This window comes from Gopherus evgoodei, chromosome 11 (genome assembly GCF_007399415.2).
Source record: "Gopherus evgoodei ecotype Sinaloan lineage chromosome 11, rGopEvg1_v1.p, whole genome shotgun sequence".
Classification (NCBI taxonomy): Eukaryota; Metazoa; Chordata; order Testudines; family Testudinidae; genus Gopherus; species Gopherus evgoodei.
The window spans coordinates 22682188-22703980 of NC_044332.1; the positions used below are offsets into that span (position 1 = coordinate 22682188).

The 21793-nt window shown below is 40.7% G+C and overlaps 1 protein-coding gene across 3 annotated transcripts in view; it reads left to right on the forward strand.

Moving 5' to 3' along the window:
- SATB2 (SATB homeobox 2) overlaps positions 1-21793 on the forward strand; it is a 157167-nt gene that overhangs the window by 74266 nt on the left and 61108 nt on the right. For all 3 annotated transcript variants that reach the window (XM_030580906.1, XM_030580908.1, XM_030580907.1), the window contains exon 7: positions 15547-16019. In XM_030580906.1, the coding sequence (XP_030436766.1) occupies positions 15547-16019 (473 nt within the window). The remainder of the gene's footprint in view (positions 1-15546; positions 16020-21793) is intronic.

Sequence of the window (21793 nt, forward strand, 5' to 3'; positions counted from 1 at the left end):
CCATGTCACATCATCTGGAATTTAGGTAGCAGCAATGCATTTGAGACCAACTTGCTTGGAGGCACTGGGCTAAATTCATCCCAACTATTCTCACTTGTACCAAAATGAAAATGGCTCATTATTTTTATTATATGGAATGGAATTGTGTTAGTTGGTGAAATGCTAATGTCTCATACAGGAATGTTGTTCTAGGTAGGTTCTTATAATGCCCTCATTGCCAAATGAAAATGGCTCATTATTTTTATTATATGGAATGGAATTGTGTTAGTTGGTGAAATGCTAATGTCTCATACAGGAATGTTGTTCTAGGTAGGTTCTTATAATGCCCTCATTGCCAAATGAAAATGGCTCATTATTTTTATTATATGGAATGGAATTGTGTTAGTTGGTGAAATGCTAATGTCTCATACAGGAATGTTGTTCTAGGTAGGTTCTTATAATGCCCTTGTTGCCATAATGCCTGAGTGTCTTCCAGCAGTGCGTTAAGTGACGTTACTAACATCTGTCATGTGTAATTTATTCTTTCTCTTGTCCTTTCCTTAAGGGGAGGATTGTGTGTACAATGCAGTGTTTTGTTTTGGTAGAGTTCTGTTTTAAATACGCATGCTGCTATGTATTTGTTTTAGACAAAGTATGGCTGAAGAAGTGTGCCTTGTATTTGAAGGGGGAGGTGGTGAGGTTTGTGATGGTTCTTTGTTCCGCAGTCTCGTACCGACCCTGAGTACGCTGTCTTCTGCACAGACGAGATTTGCTGTTATGGTAGAAAGTTCTATTTTACCTGAAGAGTGGAGTTGTTGGCTAGAGTCTTCATCTCAGAACTTTAGTCTCTTTTTGATGTGCTGGGTTCAGGCCATTGAGCACCATGAAGATAAGATCTTAGATCTTAAATTTAACTTGATATTCTTTGGGAAACCAGTGGAGAGCGCAGAGGACTGGTTTGATGTGCGTGCTCATGGTAGCTTGTGGTTGCTAACAAAATGCATTGCAGTGTTTTGTTTTAGTTGGAATTTCTTAAGGACTGATGGCTTCCTGCCCAGGTATATCATATTATTTTAGTCCAGATGGTGGGTGAGGGCCTCTCATGGATCAGTAACTGATTAAAAGATAGGAAGCAAAGGGTAGGAATAAATGGTCCGTTTTCATAACGGAGAGAGGTAAATAATGGGATCCTCCAAGGGTCTGTACTAGAAATTGTGCTGTTCAACATATTCATAAATGATCTGGAAAAGGGGGCGAATAGTGAGGTGACAAAGTTTGGAGACAATACAGAATTATTCAAGACGTTTAAATCCAAAACTGACAGTGAAGAGTTACAAAGGAATCTCACTAAATTGAGTGGGTGACAAAATGGCAGATGAAATTCAGTGCTGGTGAATTCAAAGTATTGCACATTGGGGGAAAAAGTCATCCTAACTATACATCCAAAATGATGGAATCTAAATGTTCTGTTACCACGCAGAAAAGAGACCTTAGAGTCATCATGGATAGTTCTCTAAAAACATCTATTCAGTGTGCAGCAGCAGTCAAAAAAAACCCTAACAATGTTAGGAGTCCTTTGGGAAGGGATAGGTAATACAACAGAAAATATCACAATGCCACTATATAAATTCATTGTACACCCACACGTTGAATACTGGCATGCAGTTCTGGTCATCCCACCTCAAAAAAGATCCACTGGAATTGGAAAAGGTTCAGAGGACAACACAAATGATTGGGGTATGGAACAACTTCTGTACAAGGAGAGGTTAAAAACGGTGTTCAATTTAGAAAGGATATGACTAAGGGGGGATATGTTAGAGGTGAGTAAAATCATGAATGGTGTGGAAAAAGTGAATAAGGAAGTGTTATTTACTCTTTCACAAGAGTAAATTGGGATCACCCAATGAAATTAATAGGCAGCAGGTTTAAAACAAAGAAATATATAAGAACTTCTTCACACAATGCACAGTCAATCTGTGGAACATGTTGCCAGGGATGTTGAGAAGGCCAAAAGTATAACTGGGTTCACAAAAGGATTAGACAAGTGCATGGAGGATAGATCCAATGTCTATTAGCCAAGATGGTCAATGACTCAACTCCATGCTTTGTGTGTCCCTGAACCTCCATCTGCAAGAAGCTGAGAGTGGATGACAAGGGATAGATCACTCGATGGATCATGTTCTCTTCATTCCCTCTGAAGCATCTGGTACTGGTCACTGTTGGAAAACAGGATATGTGGCTTGATGGATCGTTAGTCTGACAGCCAATGCATTGGTCATTCTTACGTTCATATTTTGTATAGGAAAGATGAAGCTCTATGTCATTACATATTTCTCACGCTTAAGTTTGTATCATGTTCATTTCACCTACTGGCTGCATGTAGATGTTGAAAAGGGATGGAGAAAGAATTGATCCTTGTGGGACTCAACAAATGAGGGGTGTAGTGGTGAAGGAATAGTTTCCCATCAGTATGGTTTGGACATGTCCCTCCAGGAAGGACTTTAACTATTTTAGCACATTTCAGTGGACCTCTGCCATCTCTCAAGACAGCAGTAACTCATAGTCAACAGTGTCAAATGTTGCAGACAGGTCAAAGAAGATGAGAATGGATGTCTGCTCATCATCCATTTATTGCAGGAGATCATCGGTGGCACTAAATCTGTTTCTGATCATGGCCTGGCCTGAATCCAGATTTTGGGGACTAGGATATTATTTTAAATTAGATGTTTGTAATTGACCTGTGGCTAGATTCTCTGTGAGCTTTCTCAGAAACGGAACTTTTGACACTGAGCAGTAGTTGGCTTGAACCAATGTATCGAAGAGGAACGGTTTCTTCAGTGTCGATCTCTGGAAGAGAAGATTCCTTCCCTGAATTGGAATGCGTTGGCTATTTCAGGCATGACTTGCACCAGAAGCTCAAGACTTTTTTTCACCAGCCATAAGGGCATGTGTCAGATTCACAAATCTTGGGTTTGGACTCCATTATGGTGCCCATAATTTCTTGAAGTGAATATACCAAATGTACACTTATTCATAAAACTAAAATGTTTAAAAAAGTGTCTGCAGTTTTTTTCTCTTAAAAAGTAGAGCATATAGGATGTGGAAGGCTGCTCATTAATTCATTTAAGGTAAAATATAAACCCATCATAGTAATGTAATAAGGAAGCTTCTTTTAGAATTGAGAATATTTGTATCTTGCATAAGATATCAGGGCAAACACTGAGGGATCTATGTGTCTATTTCCCATTAACTGTAATGTGGTTACATGTGTGCATGGAGTATGGAAGACACACCTATAAAAATCAGAGCTCAGTTGTGTGCAGCTGTTATATTTGCCCTAGCAAGAACGATTTTGTTTTAGGTTAAAAATGTCTGTGAAGGAGATTACAATAGCTGAAGTAAAAGTGTAAATTAAGTACGTAAGAAAATTAAGATACACATCTCATCTTGTAAAATTACATGGGGGTGATCTGCAAATTTTGATTTACACTTTTACTGTGTTGTTAATATTTACCATTGTGCAGGATGAATTGAATAGTTCCTTCTCACTCTAAATCACCATCGTGTGACTCAGAAGTGGTTTCTTTTCTCTAAATGACACTTAGTAAAAAGATTTTTTTTTAAGTGCTCTTGGCCGAAACAAATCAAAGGAATCAAACAGCTTCAAGGTCATTTAGTAGATCGCTTTTACTTGCTGTTGCAGAAGAAAAGCTATGGACTTGCTATTTCATCAGGCTAGGGTGTAATGCCAGCTCCAAAGGCACTGGAAACCCTTAACTGTAGTGGTTCTCAGTGTTGCCACTTCAGACTCCTCAGTGTTTCTAGCACACCGCATCTTCCACTTTATTCCTTTCTTACAGCATTCAATTCTTCAAGCTCTTTCTTTTTTTTTAGTTAGTAAGTGCACAGTTAAATCATTAAGTGCAGTAAAAGCAGAGTGAGACCTTGATTTCAATCAAGAGGTCAAGGATCCAAACCTGAAGAGTTTGCCAGATAACTGTGTATGTGCACTGTTTAAAGAGATTCAGCTAGTCCTTGCTGTTTGGAAGAATATGTGTGTATTAGTAGGAGGAGAAAAGAGAAGGTTAAGGTATGTGTGAAGTAAACACAAGCTGCTGTAAAACAGTTGAAGTGGTGTTGATTCATCAACCAAACGAGAGGGAGGGAAAACAAAGATCCATGACAGGTACAGTTGGGTATGGAGAATAAATAGCTATGTAACTTCATTGCAATAATCTCTAGCACTCTCTGAAAGGGAAGATTTCTGCACTTAGTTTGGTGCTTTTAATTTCACATCTCCATTTCTTTGTTATGGTTTCATTTCTACTTCACAGTTAGTGGTTTGTACAGTAGAACTCATTTCATATGTGAAATTAGTGAGTTTGTAAATATAAATCTCCACACATTCCTTTTAATAAAAAGTAAAAAGTTTTGTTTTTAAAAAACTGGATATAAGCAACAGTTAGCATTTAGGGTCAAGTTTTGCCCTTGGATATCACTGTGAGGCATTGGGACCAGTACACGCACATCCAAGCCCAGATTTGGTTAACAGAATTTAAAACCAAACAAAACGAAAACCAAACAAGCAAAAAAAAAAAAAAAATCACACGCATGCGGTAAATGCAAAATAGAAAGGGGCTTCTAAATGACTATTGACGTCGCAAACTAAATGCAGTCAATGGTATTTAAATATGTTTCCTATTATCTGCTAATGTCTGTTTTAATAAAACAGTGGGAACTAAATGGTTGCTTCTTAATCAAAACCATGATTTCCTAAACATAAGCTATGTGATTCTGTTACAAATTGCCACATATAGATAGATCTCCTAGGTCAAACTTTTTTCCTTTCTCGTAGAAATAAATAAACAGTAAAATAATTATACACTCTGGAAGATCAAAGCAAATATGACTAAAGCAATGCAGAAATAAAAATGTCCTCTGGAATAAAAAGAAGAAAAGCATCACGTTGCAGAGTATATAGTTGTTTAAATAAATAAATATAAGAAAGTGAACAATCAATAATTTGATATCATTAGCAACAGATGTCAAAACTATATACAAATGGAATTGTATGAAATTTGAAGTAAACATTCTTAGTGTGTTTTCTGTTGAGCTTACTGAAAACACAGCTAAATTATCTATGCTTATAATTTTTAAAAGTTTTCAGTTAGTTCAGATCAGAATGTTAATTTTCTCTTGTGTCAAGGCCATGATAGAATAAGGTTCTGGCTTGACACTCCTCCTCTCGTCTACCAGCCCCCTTAAAGTTTGAAGAAATTAACAGTTTACACAGTAGCACAAGAGTTAGTATACATACTGATAACTGGAATTTACTAGTGTAAGAATGGAGATTTTTCCATCTTTTCCCAGCTGTTGGTCTAGTACTCTGTATGTGTGTTTGGGCATGCGTGAATGGGATAGTAGGATGGAAAAGATCAGGAAAAATCTTTTAAACCTGTTTGGTGTATAAGTATGATACATATACTGTGTATGTCAGTGGTTCTCAGTTAGGGGCCCCCTGGGAGGCTGTGAGCAGGTTTCAGGGGGGCTGCCGAGCAGGACCAGTGTTAGACTTGCTGCCGCCCAGGGTAGAAGGCTGATGTCCCACTTCAGAGGGCTAAAGTCTGAGGCCCTGAGAATTTCCACCTGGGATTGAAGCTGAAGCCTGAGCAACTTAGCTTCCTGGGGGCCCCTGTGGCATTGGGCCGGAGACAGTTACACTGCTTGCTACCCCTGATGCCAGTCCTTGCTTTTATATGCAGAAAACTAGTTGTGGCACAGGTGGGCCATGGAGTTTTTATAGCATGTTGGGCAGGAGGAGGATGCTCAGAAAGAAAGAAAAAGGTTGAGAACCTCTGGTGTATGTAATTAGGAGAAGAGGGCTTATATTAATACAGTGCTAACTTTAAAAGTCGGGAAATTAGAAAGTTAAGGTTCTCAGTAACGTTCTCTTTGCCACACAGCACATATGTAATAATTTAGATATAATATTTGGCAGTTTAATTACCGATCAAAACTATACACAGGATATGCAAGATGGAGTGAGTTAATGCTACTACATGCATCTTTTATTTAACATTTGATTTTAAATTTTCCCTTTTTTAAGATTACAGGACTACTTCCTCATTTACACTGAGACCCTTTGCACTACCCTAATAGTGGAAAGAGGCCTTGAAGTGGACGTAAAATTACCCCACAAGGCCCTCTGCATTCCCAGAGCAGAAGAAAAGGGTCTCGTGTACATGAGAATCAGGCCCACAGTTTTTAAGGAGGACTGCATGTAAATCAGACAGCAATGACCTAGTCTTCGGAGATACTGAACACAAACATCTCCTATGGAAGTTTATGGAAGCTATGGATGTTCAGACCCTTTGAAATTTAGGATCTGAATAATTAGTTTAATATTTCTCAGCAGAATATAATATGAATGAAGCCCAGTCTTTGGTCCAAAAGTGATGAGATCTTCTCTCAGTCTTCTCTGTTTGTGTTTCAAAATCCAGCATAAATGTTTTTTTCCAGTCCATATGTAAATAAAACATAAAATTTGTTCAAATGCATTGAAAGGCAAAAGCTGTTATCTGCAATGAGTTAAAGCAGAAATAATTGCATTTGCATTATTTGCTTTGTGCATGATTCTACGGCATTTAACACAGACTTACTTGGATTCTCTGTTTGTAAAAATTAAAGAATACATACATAAAAAACTCTGTGTGTGTGTAAACAGACAACAATATTTCAAAGCAATCAAAAGCATTTCCAAGGAATGAAATTCATAGAAATAATTCATTGTCCAGTGTCATTTTGGTAATTTTTGCTAATGGTCTTTCAGCTATCTGTTTTTAAAAGATATATTGCCTTCCCAAGGTTAGTTTTATAGGAAAGACAATCACTCCTTCACTACTGAAGTTTTTGGTTTTTTTTTAGTACTGTGAATATTTTCTTTTTCTCTTGAGAATTTGGGCTTAGGCTAGGGGGAGAGAGGGGAGCAACAAATATGATGTGACCTTAAAACAAGCTAAAAACATCTTTTGTTGGTCCAGGTAATAAGAGTCATCTTCATCCCTAAGATCAGAGACCATCAGGAGCTAGCTGTTGCAGGAAAGAGGATACATATCTTCCTTAAACTGAGGATAATCTATGTTGTCTTACCTTTTTTGGATCCTCTGTGGTTTTCAGATGTTGTAGGCTCTGTTACTTTATGAAAACTGGTTTACAGCCTCAGACAGACGGACAGAGAATTTGTTTTTTGACCATAGGTCTTAGTAGCAGTTACAGGATTAGAGAGTTTAGAAGCAGCAATGTTTGCATGAGTTTCCGGCTTTCCTGCTCTCAGGCTGACAGAACTCAGTTTCCCATTCAAGGCAGCAACTGCCAAGGGAACACTAAAAATTCCCATTACTTTCTTTAAGAACTATTTTGAATTGTTCATCTGAAGCAGGTGTTGCTTCTTAGAAAGATGGCAGTTCTTTTCCATCCAAGATTTTTACTTTAAATTGCCCTATGTACTAATGTTTTCTTTGGGCTTCAACATTTCAGATGGCTAGTTACACTCATTATCAATTTAGATACTTAAATAACTGATTTAAGAATTTGCAGTTTCTTGGGGGTTTTTTGGTTGTACTTTAGTTGTTGGTCTGGAGCTAAGCCAAAACGAGGCCTTTCAGTTCAGCTCAGGGCTCTTCCTCCTGCTATGAAAATCTGAACCTTTTCTTTTGTTTACTTTTGTACCTTCAATGCTGAAATTGAATTCAATAGGGTGTTTTCATTCATTTTTCTTTTTTTGAAGAAAATAAACTATCGGTCTTGATGATGATAGCATTTCGATGGCCCACAGAGGCTTTGAAAGGTCACAGCTCATTGAGGGATGAGTTCACATCTTTAATGCTGTTAAGCAGGGCTGGCGCTTCCATTTAGGCGACCTAGGCGGTCGCCTAGGGCACCAGGATTTGAGGGGGTGGCATTTTGCTGCCCTCGGCAGTTCGGCGACGGGGGTCCTACTGCGCTCCGGGTCTTCGGCGGCAATTCTGCGGCGGGTCCTTCACTCGCTCCAGGACCCGCTGCCGAAGTGCTCCGAAGACCGGGAGCGCGGAAGGACCCCTGTTTAGGGCGCCAAAAATCCTGGCGCCACTCCTGCTGTTAAGCTATAGACTATTTTCAGCTATGCTGCTTTGATGGGATAGTAGGGCATTGGTTTACATTGAGGCTGCTGTATCTTTGCAATGGAAAAAGATAGAGTCTTAATTTTTTTTAAATCAGAGTATAGAATTGACAGAACAGGCAGGATACAGCAACCATTATAGATATCTAAAAATTGTCTACACCTTTTCAAACCCACATTTCTTTTTCTCCTGTCCCTGATGTTATGACATTTTTTATTTTTAAGGACTGTGTTGTGTGTGGTTCAATGAGACACAGCCTGCCCAATGCATTGGATTCCAGAACCCATAAGCAGTGGCCCTTGTGGCTGTTAAGCAGGATGGAGAGAAGTAGAACTGGCTGAACTATTTTGAAATTTGAATTTTGATGAAAAAGGCATGTGTGGGAATTTAAACTTTGCAGAATTTTATTCTTATTTTTTGACTGCTCTAAAGAGAATGGGAAGTCCTTACAGCTCCCAGTGTGTTGTCACTGCTAGGCGTCTGCTTAAAAATGTTAACAGATGCTCACTACGCATGCTCAGAAGTGAGTTGTCAATTTTTTACCTTTTTTGTTTTAAAAACTTTTTATTTTTCAAATTAACTAAGAGATACTTTCTCATTGTGGAGCAGTCACATGCCAAGACTGGAGTTTTGCTCAGCCATTTTTGAATTATTGGGGAGCAAAGTAAAAAAACTTTCTTCCTCCCCTCCCCGACACTGGTTATCCCAGAGTGTCTTATTTTTTCAGATCTCTTTTGCGCCATTCTGCAGGTTAAATAGGGCACACTACCATTCAAATCCAGTATTTATAACTATGTGCAGTTCCCCCCGCCACCTTTAAAATAAAAAAAAAAAGCGTAGAACTTTTTTGGTCACAAATAATTAAGAAAATGGTTGAATGGATTTTTCACACACTTAACAACAAAACCAAACCCCAACTTCTAGTCTCAGGCCAGTTAAGGAAATTTCAGCCCCAAAGGAGAATTTTTGAGAAAGTTAGCATCAGGTGAAAATGAGGATGGAAAAGGAACTCTAGACTAAGTTTGAAAATACCCATATCTGTTGCTGGGGCAAAAAGTGCAGCACTGGTGTATCCTGATCATCTGAATTGCAGATTATACAAAATGTATTTCTGTCACTGAATTGTATTTATTCAGCACTCCAGTCATCTGATGTTTTTAGAGGTGTCTCTTAATAAATTACATGGGTGAGCCATTCTTCCTGGTGACTATTAGCAATGGGACTCAAAGTGATTTCCACCCACAGCACACATTGCACAATTGGTCAGGTATGGTTTGGGAGGTGCATCATCCATGGTAGATCACTGCCTAACTATAGGGAAGATGTGTAACTACCAGGACAATTTACCCAGTCATAGGCATTTCTGTATGGGACAAAAACAATGGTCCATCTAGATTAACAGTTTATGTAAAATTATTCTGACAATATTTGTTTTTCTTCGTCTTCATTTTTATTCAGGCTGACTGGCATGTAAAGCTCCTCTCTATATCATATGAACTTACAGTTAGCATATCCTGCCTGTGAACTAGACTGCACATAGTTATAAATGCTGGATTCGAATGGCAGTGTGTCCTATTTAACTTGTAGAATGGTGCAAAAGAGAGCTGAAAAAATAAAACGCTCTGGGATAACCAGTGGGATTCCCTGGGTTGTACGATTATAGGGTGGAAATTTAGCCTCGTATGTTTAAACAGAATTAAAAGAGACAAAGAGCCTTATCCAATACACTGTGAAATATATGGGAGACTTTCCATTATTCCAGTTGGATCAAGCCCTTAGTATGAGAGAGAGAGGAGGTAGAGTCTCAGCGTCTTTTGTAAATGTGCTCAAGTAGGTGGAGCTCAGAAACGAATACCATACGAAGGTTGGTCAATAACATCAGTTCACCATGTGCCCAATTCACCTTGGGTGCTAGCTGCACAGAAGCCTGGTGTTAATTCAGATACACAAATAATGAAGTGAGGGTGCATGAGAGAACTAGACACTACACAGTCAAGAACAGACAAACGTGTTCTCTGTTTGGTGTTTCCATTAGGCTAGGACCGAGAGTAACCTTTCTACCTCTCCCTGTGCCCCACCCCCCATTATTATATATTTGTTATATAGCTGTTGTTGGGTCATTTGCATGTTATGAGAGTGGAGGCAGAGAGAGATTGTAAAAGTTAAAACTTATTATGAAGGCTGGGTCATTCTTGTAATCTGCATTTTCTCCAAGCCTGTCTATCCCAATCCTGCAAGAGCAAGTGGCCTGGCCAGAACGCAGATGGTAAATGAAGGGCTTTGGTAGACACTGAAGATTAGATGTTGAATGAAAATGAGGCTTCTCAAGCTAGTCCCCTATACTGAAGTGGCTAAGTGGGCGGCGATTAAAAGAAATAAGAAATTACAGTAATTATAGATGAAAAGATATGTTACCACTTTAAAGGCACCTCCTGTGTTCTGGAATCGTTTTGTTATTTCCAAAGAGTTGGCTTGTAATTATGAAGAGAAAGCAGCTGGGTAGCCTCTGGATGTGCCACGGCAGCACTGGCTCCTCTAGACAGAGAGTGGTTCTGTGGCTTAACGTGTTGGCCTCCCAATAGTAGAGTCATGGGTTCAGATCCTGATTCAGTGTTTGGTGATGCCTAAACCTGCATGACTGTGACTGTAATTATGACATGACTGACCTTTATGGATCAGAAGTATTGCAGGGCTTAATGTGGAGCACTAACAGAGCAGTGTGTGGAAAATGGCCTAGTGCAATCTTTAGTTGGCTGTCACGAGGGCCAGAATCTTTTTGACTTTTATGATCATCAAATTGAATCAGGTTTTAAATTAAAAAAAGAGAGCGAAGAAAACCACCAAAACTCTGAAATGATTCCACTGAAAAACAGCAGCATGGCACCTGCTATCCTGTGATGGTGAGTTAAAATCACAATTGAAATAAAGCAGTTCAGTCTATGCTTTTTCACAACCGCCTCCTCCTCCTTCTCCATTACAGTGGCTGTTTGTCAAAGTTCTCCGACAAAGAGTTTGTAGCCCCCTGGAATGGAAAGGCCAAGGATTGAATGGGCCTTGGAAGATGGCCTGCCATTTCCTCCTTAAGGGAGGCTTACCAGTGTCAAGGTTGTAGTGTGTTGGTGGGGAAGCATGTTAAGCTTGCCCTCTTGCTCTCTGCACTGTACCCATACTGCAAATGAATTGAGGAATTTGGTATCTAGAGCAGGCAGTCAATTCCAGTGTCATTCTTAAGCCCTAAATGCACTGCAGGCTGTTTGTGAGAATGCTTTTGCTGACAACCAAACAAAAATAAAGTGGGGGAAAAAAGAGGGAACCCTCTCGCTCTTCCACCTAAAAGCGTTTGATATAAATCAATTCATCTTTTTTCATTTTTATGGAAAGTCCTTTTTCATGCTATTGTCTGCATCAGCTCTTAGACCAGTGGTTCTCAAACTTTTGTACTGGTGACCCCTTTCACATGGAAAGCCTCTGTGTGTGACCCCACCGTATAAATTGAAAACACTTTTTATAAATTTAACACCATTATAAATGCTGGAGCAAAGCAGAGTTTGGGGTGGAGGCTCACAGTTCATGACCCCCATATAAGAACCTTATAACCCCCAAGGGGTCCCGACTCCCAGTTTGAGAACCCTTGTCTTAGCGTATCCAAGATGGATTCAGGTCGATGATACGGAGAGATGTGTTTTGGTTTGCTCATCCTCTGCATCCAGGCATCTTCCTAGTGAAGCTGTAATACTTTGACACACACAGTAATCATTTATAACAGGAGAAAGGAGCATAGAAAATGGACAGTTTGCTGCACTCAGTTAGGGGATCATGTTGATCTGTGATTGTTTTTGGTATTGGTGACTTTTTAGGTCATAAGAAATGAGGGACAGAGACTACAGTTGGTCAGGAGTTTTTTGACCAACTGTTTTTTCACCAGAAAATACTGATTTGTTGAAATTGAAACTTTTTTGAAAACTTATCTGTTTTGATGAAACTTTCCTCAGGTCCAGGATTGAGAGAGAGGCTCCGCACCCCAGAATTGCCAGTAACGCAGTGCTTAGGGCACTCATTTGGGATGACCCAGGTTCAGGTTTGATTTGAAGCAAGGAGTCCACTGTGGTGGCAATAATTATAATATTTTTTTAAAAAAGTCTTGATTTCATTCCATTCCAGAACAAAAACAAAAGTCAAATGCATTTTTTGCGCAACTGAATCATTGTGTTCTGACCACCTCTAACGAAGACTTTCCTGGAGTGCTATGTGAGCTGCTTTCCAAGCTCTGGCAATGCACCTTTATGCCTCCTGGTTGCAGACACCTTGAATCTGGCCAACTGGTGTAATAAAATTGGAAAGGTGTAGGCCAAAAAGTATGGCCTTTTTATTTACAAGGGCTCTTTAGGGTAATGAGCTTTATAGCTGATATTCATACCTGCTTATTTAAATAGTTAGCCAATATGATATGGGGACAAAGGACACAGTTAGAAGGCAATATGAAAAGAACAAACACATGTAGGGTAAGACTGTGTGGGGAACATGTGGAAATCAGACAGTGCAAATAGAGGATACCTCTTACCTATAAAAAACATGAGGCTGTATATTGATATGGCAGTGTGAGGGTATCCAGCTTCATTACTCACATGTTGTGCTTTCTGTATATTGCCTTCTTTTTCTCATAAATTGCCACGGGGATGCTCTTTGTCTGAGGGTAATGCCATGCCACCATTTCAGCATTCTCACATTGATTTCACTGCCTGGGTTGGCCCTGCAGTGCCCCTACTGGTCACAGCTTGAGATGTGGCATTGGGCGGGGAGGAAGGACTCTGAGGTAGGACCGAGCATTCTCTTTCTCAGGTGCTTAACTGGTTGGTCATTGCTCACATATTCAGCATCGAATGCATCACCCTACGTGGGGATGGCAAGGAATTTCCCTCCGGTCAGATTGGCAGTGACTTTTTTCACCTTCTTCTGCAGCATGTGGGTGCAGGTCACTTGCCAGGATTGTCTGTGTATATCTCACTAAGGGCTTGTCTACATTACTGGCTGGATCGACGGTCAGCGATCGATTTGGCGGGGGTCGATTTATCACATCTAGTCTAGACACGATAAATCGACTGCCAAGTGCTCTCCCATCGCCTCCGATACTCCACCTGTGCGAGAAGCACAGGCGGAGTCAACAGGGGAGTGTCAGCCATTGACTTACCGCTGTGAAGACACCACAGCTACATTATTCGCATAGCTGAAGTTGCATATCTTAGATCGATCCCCCGCCCTAGTGTAGACTAGGCCTTAATCATTTCCCTGCCATTGCACGGGCCTCAGGACTGGTGCTCCTTGGTGCCTCCTATTCTCTGCCTGTGGCATATAGTACTCTAACCTCCTGTGCATTGTAATACTTTGCTCTAATTTCAGTTGGGTTTAGTGGACAGGTGCTGAGTGGTGTTGATGGCTTGTAATACACAGGAGGTCAGACTAGATGATCTGGTGGTCCTTTCTAGGTCTATGACTCTGTGAGAGCAACAGGGCAGACAATATGGTTAGTGTTGTTACAAAGTGAGTCTGAGACGACAATGTAGAGGGAATTGGGTAATCCACATTTTTTCCATGCAACGTGATTGTTAATGGTGACTTTTTTTTTTATTATTAAGGCAGCTAAAGTGACTAGAATCTGGTTTGTTTATGGGGGACATGTGTATTACTAAAGAGCATAAAATGATGGAAAAAGGAAATTGATAATAAGGAGAAAAATATACCCAAGGAAATGAGTCAGATGATATATTTGTATTCTTGTAATACCAGCTAGCACTGCATAGGTTAACAGCCAGGCAGCATTTTCATGTTAAACTTTACTTTTAAAGGGGTTTATAGCTTAGCACTTAAACCAGGTCTGGGTGGAAACTTGGCAATTAAGGTTCAGCCCAGGAAAGTGAATTTTATTTGTTACTAAATTTTCAAAAATGCTTGGTTACCTTTAAGTTTTTGGTGTTCTTAGAGCTGAATTCAGCCCTCTTGAAACTGAGGTAAATTACACCATAGACTAGATTCATAGATTAGATCATTGAAAAGAATCAAATAACTGTCTGTGCAATATGCTACAATTACTGTAAAAATATTGTGATTTTATTTTCAAAATATATATATATTTTTTGAGTGAAGTGAGTCGAAATTTTTTCATTGAAACATGTTGATTTTCAACCACAATGAAAATTTCACACACAATTCTTGCTTTGGTTAAAATGGAATTTTTTGAAACACTAGAAACCCAAAACATTTCAGTAAAATTATTTAGTTTTTGATAAAACAATTGTTTGTTTGTTATTCAGAAACTGATTTTTTTAACTTGAAAATCTTTCAGGTTTTGGTTTTTCATGGAAAGATTAAATAAAAATGCAAGACATTTCCCACAAAAATAAATGACGTTGTTCGTGCAGCTCTAGTATTTAGTACTCCTAAGAGGTGCTGGACTGAGATCTCTAGAGTTTGAAATCCTGTGTGTATGCCCAGAACTTTTCAACACTATCTCACTGGTGTGACCACAACCCTGTTCATGAGGGATTAGCTCCAGGGGTGAAGGGATTGTTGATTCTCCAAGAATCAATAACATTATATGTTTGATTCAGAGAAGAACAGGCAAGATCCCCAATAATCAGTCTACCTGAATATTAACTATCTAAAGCTTCAAAGCCTTATATAAGATAAACAAAAAATCTTTAAAGCATTGTGCAAACATTATTGATTACACAAGTTATAATATTATTGTGACATCCATGAGATAAATCTTGGCTCATTGTTTGCGGAAAACATTCCAATGACGAGTCAGTAATTTCTCAGTATGTTATACTAGATCCCGAAACACTTTTAATCACATCATATATATATAAATGCATCCAGACTGGCTATAGCTAAGTTTATTGAAAACTTAGTTACCCCTGAGCCAGTGTAAAACTATGGCCTGGTATGTCTATATGAATTCATATAATCACTGGTCATATTATTTGTGTGTAGTACAAGACTTTCATTTGCAGCTAGAGTCCTTGTGGTGGGACACTCTGTCCTTCATTTCTTACTAATTGGAAATTATTATTATTATTATTATTTTTAAAGGGTAGCTGCTGAAAGTTTTATAGGGAGGCTAATGTAAGCAGTGGGTGAAACTTTGAAACATTGGAAAGAAATTATTTTTGTGATTGTTCTTTTTGGTGGTGTATTTGCCTGGATATCTTTCCTGGAATCCTAATGTTTCTGGAAGTAAAGCTTGTAGAGGTGAGAGTTAATAATTTCACTGTCTGATATATTAGCTGTAGCATTAACTGACTTTTATCATATGTACTAAAAATACAGTTAGTTGTAATAACTGTTTTATTAACAATCCTGCTGTAAGTGCAAATCAAAATCACAGTGAACTCATTTTATCTTTTAACAGTGGAAAGAGTGGAAAGAGAAAACCTATCAGACTATTGTGTTCTGGGTCAGCGTCCCATGCACTTACCAAATATCAACCAACTGGCAACCTTGGGAAAAACTAATGAACAATCTCCTCATGGCCAAATTCACCACAGTACTCCAATCCGAAATCAAGTGCCAACATTGCAGCCAATCATGAGCCCTGGTCTCCTGTCACCTCAGCTCAGTCCACAGCTGGTAAGGCAGCAGATAGCAATGGCCCACCTGATAAACCAACAGATTGCTGTAAGCCGGCTATTGGCTCACCAACACCCACAAGCTATCAACCAACAGTTCTTGAATCATCCACCCATCCCTAGAGCTGTCAAACCAGAGCCAACGAATTCATCAGTGGAAGTCTCTCCAGATATTTACCAGCAAGTCAGGGATGAGCTGAAGAGAGCCAGTGTGTCCCAAGCTGTCTTTGCGAGAGTGGCATTCAACCGTACCCAGGTATCAATTTTTTTTCTATTAAATAAGAAGAGCAGAGGGAAAAGGTCATAACTTTACAAGGTTGTGGTTGTTGCAGGTCATGACAAGAAACATACCAAGGAAATATCAGCTTCGCTTTTTCTAATCTCATCTTATTGTCATCACAGTTATAAATCTTTCAAAATTTTCAAGCTTGGTTAGATGGTCAGTCTTGGGTGCTATTAAAATAATTGCAGGGTGCAGCTTATATTCTGTGTAAAGTAATATGAATTTCACTAGCAGGTGGGGAGTGTCAACCCTCACTGCTAGGATACCACTTCATGATAAAATAATTCTGTGGGCTTGATTCTCTGCTGCTATATGCAGGGGTGCCCCCCAAAATTTTTCCCATGGTTCTCACCGTCAATCCTGGTGGAGCCATCCCCTCTGCAGCTGCTTGCCCCACTGCCTGACCTAGTCTGTGCCATGCTCAGGCCCTGCTTTCCAGCCTGACCTGTCCCTATCACTACCTGCCCTTAGGAGGGGGATATATGCGGAGGTTTTTGGGTGGGAGGGGAAGCCGATGCCAGAGCCAGCCCCACAGCAGTGGTGAGGAGGAGCCCCTCCACTGAGTGAGTAATGTTACCACAAGGTGCATGGGGGTCGCAGTGACGCTTAGGGTTGACCCCACAGCCCCTCACCGAGTGGTGCTGCGGCCCTCATGCATCAGGTTACAATGGCACTCCTTCAGTTTTGATCCCGTGGCACCTTCATTACAACGGAGGGGCTGTGGGACCTAACTTGAACAGCATTGTATCACTCTCACACACCAGATCACAGTGCCACTCACTCAGTTTTGGCCCTGTGACCCGTCCATCATGACACAGGGGTCGTGGGGCCTAACTTGAGCAATGCTGGAACCCCTGTACACCAGGTCACAACGCCACTCACTCAGTTTTGGCCCTGTCACCCTTGTCATGACAGAGGGCCACAAGGCCTAACCTGAGTGGGCAGTGGGGTAGCCAAGGTTGCTGCTCCTTGCCACTGCCCATGGTATGCACTGTGCATAGTGTGCGCACAACTGTGGGCACCAGTGGTGATATGACCACGTTTGACTGTATCTCTTGTTAATTCTGGGTGTGATGCTAGGTTAGTCAGCCATAGGAAGAATCCATGCCAGTGCAGGGGATCCCCTGGTGGTGTCAGGCCAGCATAGCAGCTCCTATGCCTCGTCTCTGCGTGTAGCTGGTGTCAGGAGCATGGCTAGGTGAAAGCACACATCATTGGGATGATCCCACACCCTATTGACATCTGGCTCCCTTCATGCCAGTTGCAGCCTGCTCATTTTTACTGCAAATTTCAGACTTCTCCAAATGATACGGGGGGGGAGGGGGCCTGGATTGATTCCCATCCAGATGAGATTCAGGACTCGGGCCTGAAAAGGCAAGCTTTGTGCCTCCCTATAAGCTTCCCCATGTGGGTGTGTGTGTGTGTGTGTGTGTGCGCGCGCCTGCGCATAGGCTATTTCATGATATGCATGGTATTTATAGTAATCAGTGTGTGTATAGATTACAAATATTGACTAGTTGCAAAGGAGTTGTATCAGTAAAATATTGCTCTAGGCAGGGAACAAAGTGCTTGAGACCAAGGCCTTGGGCCATATGTACAATGAAAGGGAACAGTCTTTCTCTGAGGGGCAATTCTTTATAGCTGTTTCCTCCACAGCCAGCCAGTGTTTAGCATAGTATCCCTGTATTTTGATCATTCTCAGTTCCTGCCTTGCCAGTTAATTGTTTTTGTCCCTCCTAGAGCTTCCCTAGCTTCTTATTTGTCATCCCTCAAATCTGCCTCCCTTGTCTCTTCCATGAACTCTTCTTCATTGTTAAAACCTTCCACAGCTGCCCCTGCCTGACTAGCAGGAAGAGGGACATTATGCCCCCTACCCCCTTCTGCCATCAGCCTTCTTGTTGTGGGAGCTGGAGGAGTCTTTGGGCTGGGTCAGACCTCATTTCCTTGCTGTAGCATCTGCCACTGATGCTGATATTGTGGTGTTTGCGGAGGGCCCCAGAGCAGCAGAGGTGAGTGGGGGAGTCTGACGGAACTCTAAAAGCTGGCTTTGGAGAGTCATCTGCCATTTGCAGTAGACCATCTTTGATAGGATCACATTAATGGTCTCTTCCATTAATGCACAAATAATGACAAGATGGTATCACGTGAGTGCAGAAAACCTTCTCACCTTTATGCTAGCACCTGGAATACCTGAATACATACATGTCCATGATGGGCCTCCATGTGCATTTATTCCATGCCAATTGCCATTTCCATACAAAAAAAGGTTCTTCAACCTGTATTATTTTGTAACAAAACTGAAGGAGTGTAGTGATGAAAGGATTTCATGTTTAAAAATACAGCACAAACTTTATCCAAATAGCCCGTGTGAAGCTCTAGTTCAGCTTTGCAACAAGACAAAACGTGGACCAGCGTGTGTATTTGTATTCACCCCTCTGTCTCTTGGAGGTTTGTGCCACACGCTGCATAGTGCCTTTGTCTGTTCTCCTGGAGTAATGATTTTCTTTGGCACAGCCATTTTGGAAATACCATGTTATGAGGGAACTAATTAAAGTATGGAGCACGTTTTTATTACTTCCCTTCTGCCAGTAAATTCATAAGATGGCTACACCCAGCAAAACAGGCACTTTCAGTCAACGTGACTTTGAGTTCTGGGATTAGCCTTGAGGATATCAAATGAAAACTACATAGGAACGTCTGAGTATTTCCCTTTCAAAATGCTGCTTTTAATTTGGAAAAGCTTTTCATCGTTCTGGGACCATAACCTGTTGTATATAAAGCTCAGTATAATTAAGGTAGATGGTATTGACAGAATGACATATTTTGAACTTGAACAAGGGGTCAGCAGTAATACTGCCTTTGCTGATTCTACGACTGTCCCTGAATGTGAGGCTGTGTTTTAGCAAGATGGTTGAAGCTGAATGAATACTCTGTAGTAAACCAAAACCTGATTCCCAACATGTAAAGGCTCTTGGAGAGTTATTTAGATTAAATCAGCCATTTTGCTATATCATGAGAAGAGTGACCAGATTTTGACATTGTCAAAATCCTGAGCTATGCATATGTGTCATCTGTGGAGCGCTGCAATGTCAGATATCCAGAACAGCATCAGAAGGGCCCATATCATCTATTAACATATGTGGTGGAGATCCTACCACAGTTTCCTGTGGGATCATTTGAAATCTAGAGCAATTCACCTGCAGAACATTTCTTCACTTTCTTATGGTGACCTGGGATAGGTCCAGTGGATTTAAGACACTGGACTGGGAATTGGGAGACTTGGGTTGAAGACCCAGCTTGATTGCCAACCTGTTGTGTGACTTTGGGAAGTCACATCTGTTAACATTTTCTAAAGCATCTGAGTAGCTTAGGACCCCAAGTCTCATTGACTTCTGAGTTATTTTGGATTCTCTTAGTACATTTTTACTTTTTTCTTTATTTAAAAAAAAAAGGCATAACAACTAATATCTTGTGACTGCAATGTCTCCATGCATGTCTATCATTCACACAGGATGCCACCCTTCAAATCTGACCATGCATCTCTGCATTCCAGTACGAAAAAAAATACAAAAAAAAGTATCAGCTAAAGCCACACCTTTGCTTGGGTTATGGAAAACATCTCCAAAATTATTGTAATTAGTGAAAAGAAAATACTTGCCTTTTAAATATCCAGCTAATGATAAAAGATATTAAATGTTGAGCACCTCAGAGGGTACTGGATAGAATAACGTTATGACAGTTCTCCTCTTATATATCACTTTGCATCTGTATGAAAAAAAAGCCTGATGGTAGGGTCAGTTTGTTCTCAGGGTTACAACTTGGCCTACAGCTATTCGGTATGGTCACCATTTTGTTGCATGCAGATCAATTGCTGGTTCCCATGTGCTTCCAAGCCAACCAAGTCTAGTCACTGTTCTTAGATCTGGAATTCTACAGAGCACGGTCCCAGGCTTGGACCTCTTGTCTGGAACCATTCTTTGGGAGATGTGGTGTTAGCACCCAGATGCCCTCAACCCACCCTTCTCTTCGAACCCCCTGCGCCCCAGTGTCTGAGACTCTTAAGTGGAGTTTGTTTTGTTGCCATGTGCTCCATGGGGATTCAGTCTCATGCATGCCCCACCTGCAGGCTCTTGTGTAGAAAAAAACTGTTCCATGGGATCATAACAGCAGATGAGAGACAATCAGAGTTGATGGCTCCAGATTACAATCTTGATGGCTTCTCATTAATACTCCTCCAAGGAGGCATCAACCACCTTTCCCTGGCAGGGCTCTGTCTGAAATGTTGTATGATATACTGCCCTCAGGCAAGTTTCAGTTTGTTGTTAGCACATAGTATAAAATGGAGTTCATAATTTGATGCAGACATATCCTGCCCTGTCACACTTAGACGTGTGCTCAGCTCCTGTTGAAGTCTGTTTTCAGGTAGCACTAGCATTTTGAGACTTTTTGTTTTAAATGTCTTTCTTCCTCAGATGAACTCACAAATGGATATTATACATTTGACATAAAGAAAAATTAAATTTCATGCTTGACTTAGTCACCCGGATGCTATCATGTGTTACACATCCATAACAACCATCCCAAAAGAGCAAATCTTTAACATCTATAAAAAAAACCTAATATCATTTCAGCCTGAGTGTCTGTTAGAGTGCAGGACCTTAACATTAAGAAGCATTGGAATTAGTGCAACAGATCACTACGGTACGCCTACATAGCCTGTAGCAGTGAACCTCCCAGTCCAGCTCAACACACTCAGGTTCACAGAGCTCATGCTACAGCCCTAAAAATAGCTGTGAAGACGTTGCAGCTTGAGCGCTGGCACCCGGGGGACGGGGCAGGGTGGACTGGGCTTCGGAGCCTGCGCTCCAACCCAAGCCACAGCTTAAAAGCGCTGTTTGTGCAGCTTTTTTTAGCATGGTAGCGTGAACCCTGCAAGCCTGAGTCTGTTGACCTGGGCTCACAGGCTCGTGGTCACAGGCTTCCTCAGTCTGTGTAGACATACCCTAGGGCACGTTATCTTAACAGGAGTATCTTGCCACATTTTGATGCCTCTCTGTCCTTTGCTTTTATTTCTAAATCAAAACTTCTTAGCTCTGTTCTTTTATTTTCCCATTGGCCAGAAACCAATGGCTCGAGTAATACTCAGCCACCAGGTGAAAAGGAAGGAGAGGGGTTCAGATATTAGCAGACTCACTGGTGGTGCACAAGACACATCCATGAACATTCTCAAAGGCTCAAAAAACATCACAAAAAGAAAATAAGACAGAGGCTGGGTCCTCGCCTCCTGTCACCCTGCCCCCCACTGCACCTCCCAAGGCTTGTGTGCTAAGGCAGAGCAGATGGCAGACTCAGTCCACTGGCATGTCAAACAGTGAAGTGTTCAGATTTGTTACATTTTACAAGGAACCTTGCCCTTAAAAACTAAAGGTTTGTTGTAGCAATTTTTCTGTGTGCATTAAAATCCTTGTACCAACTAGCTAATAACTGTATTAATCATCAAATCATTGCCCAGTGTGTAATCTTTCTACATGGTGGTTATGTGCTGTACATTAACCTAAAATTAAGGATAGCTTCATAAAATATGTACTGTGAAGCTTGTTTAATAGATAAACCATTCTCCAATTTATTTTAAAGTCCAATGACCTACATACTCAAATGCTGAAAAACCCCTCTTACTAACATTATTTCTCCCCTGAGACTTCCATCTGAGCAAATCTGTTAAATGAAGTAGAGGAAGCTTTGATCCA